Source organism: Trichoderma citrinoviride (assembly GCF_003025115.1).
Source record: "Trichoderma citrinoviride strain TUCIM 6016 unplaced genomic scaffold BBK36scaffold_419, whole genome shotgun sequence".
In the NCBI taxonomy this organism is placed as follows: Eukaryota; Fungi; Ascomycota; class Sordariomycetes; order Hypocreales; family Hypocreaceae; genus Trichoderma; species Trichoderma citrinoviride.
In genome coordinates this window covers 169-1,225 of record NW_020195127.1, presented here as the reverse complement: position 1 = coordinate 1,225, position 1,057 = coordinate 169, and the positions used below count along the sequence as shown (strand labels likewise).

The 1,057-nt window shown below is 55.4% G+C and overlaps 1 protein-coding gene across 1 annotated transcript; it reads right to left on the bottom strand.

Annotated features, from left to right (window-relative positions):
* Positions 1-39: 39 nt before the first annotated feature.
* On the bottom strand, positions 40-402 carry BBK36DRAFT_1164102 (hypothetical protein; the record flags this gene model as incomplete). Its single annotated transcript, XM_024894613.1, has 1 exon — positions 40-402. A coding segment is annotated over one exon (363 nt), but the record flags the coding sequence as incomplete, so codon positions are not given.
* Positions 403-1,057: the final 655 nt, after the last annotated feature.

Sequence of the window (1,057 nt, the reverse complement as noted above, 5' to 3'; positions counted from 1 at the left end):
CAACCGCGAATCGATGGTGGCCTCTGTCGTCTGTCGTACTTGTTTGGATAGTTCGTTTGCCCGTAGAATCGTCTCGTGTAGGCCGTGGGAATCGCCCTGTAGATACTCCTCGCTGTGTTCCGTGATGTTGCGGAGGAGATCGCGGAAGCCCTGCTGGACCTTGCGCCTTTCTTCCAGCGGCTGGTCTGGATCATACACATCGTCCAGGTCGTCGTCGTCCATTGTGGAAGCTGGCGACGCGCCGCCGGCTGACGTCGTATTCGTGCGCTTCCGCTTGGCGCCCGTGCTGGAATGGGTTTCTTCTCTCTGCCTCACGGCCAGGCTTGCTCGCGCGGGCATATGGCGAGAATGCCGTGAGCCATCAGACTGCGCACTTGGGAATTCTGAATCCCGGGCTGACATGGCTGCACAAGTGGGCGGGCGTTGGCATAACCGGGTTCAAGGAGTGCACATTGCGTTCATAAAGATGGCATAACACGAATTCTTTGCGGCATGCTGGTGCTTGTGCTGCTCGCGCGAGGCTGCATTAGAGGCTGCCGTGGAAGAGTCGTGGAAATTGCCATCAATAAGGTAGCGGCACGAGAAGCACGCGTTTTGCGTGAACCATTTACGCGGTCAAGTCGCTCGCCAACCGGCACAACACGCTAACACAGGTACATTGTCCGCTATCTTAGCCCACCAAGGCACAGGTACCTGACATGGCCGTGATAGCGCAACTCCACCGCACTCGTTCACCACTAAGATACATGTAGAGCACTGCAAGGCACTTCTGCTCACTCGAGTCGTTCTTGGACGCCTTGCGTTGAGATGGCAAGGCAAACGAAGGACAGCTCGTATGCAGCATGGCGGATCTAGGTAGGTTAGTGCAGCTTGAGATGTACAGAGGTGTTCGTGCCCAAGAGAGCTCGATTAGCAAACGATTGCGCAACAAAACTGCCAGTAGTAATCGGGCCAATTGATCCCTGGTTTGGCTGCAACGTGCCACTCACTACTGTAGGTACGAAGTGTGTGCCTACTTTGTGCTCGTGAGTGATATTCTTCAAGCTGTTGCTCGTGA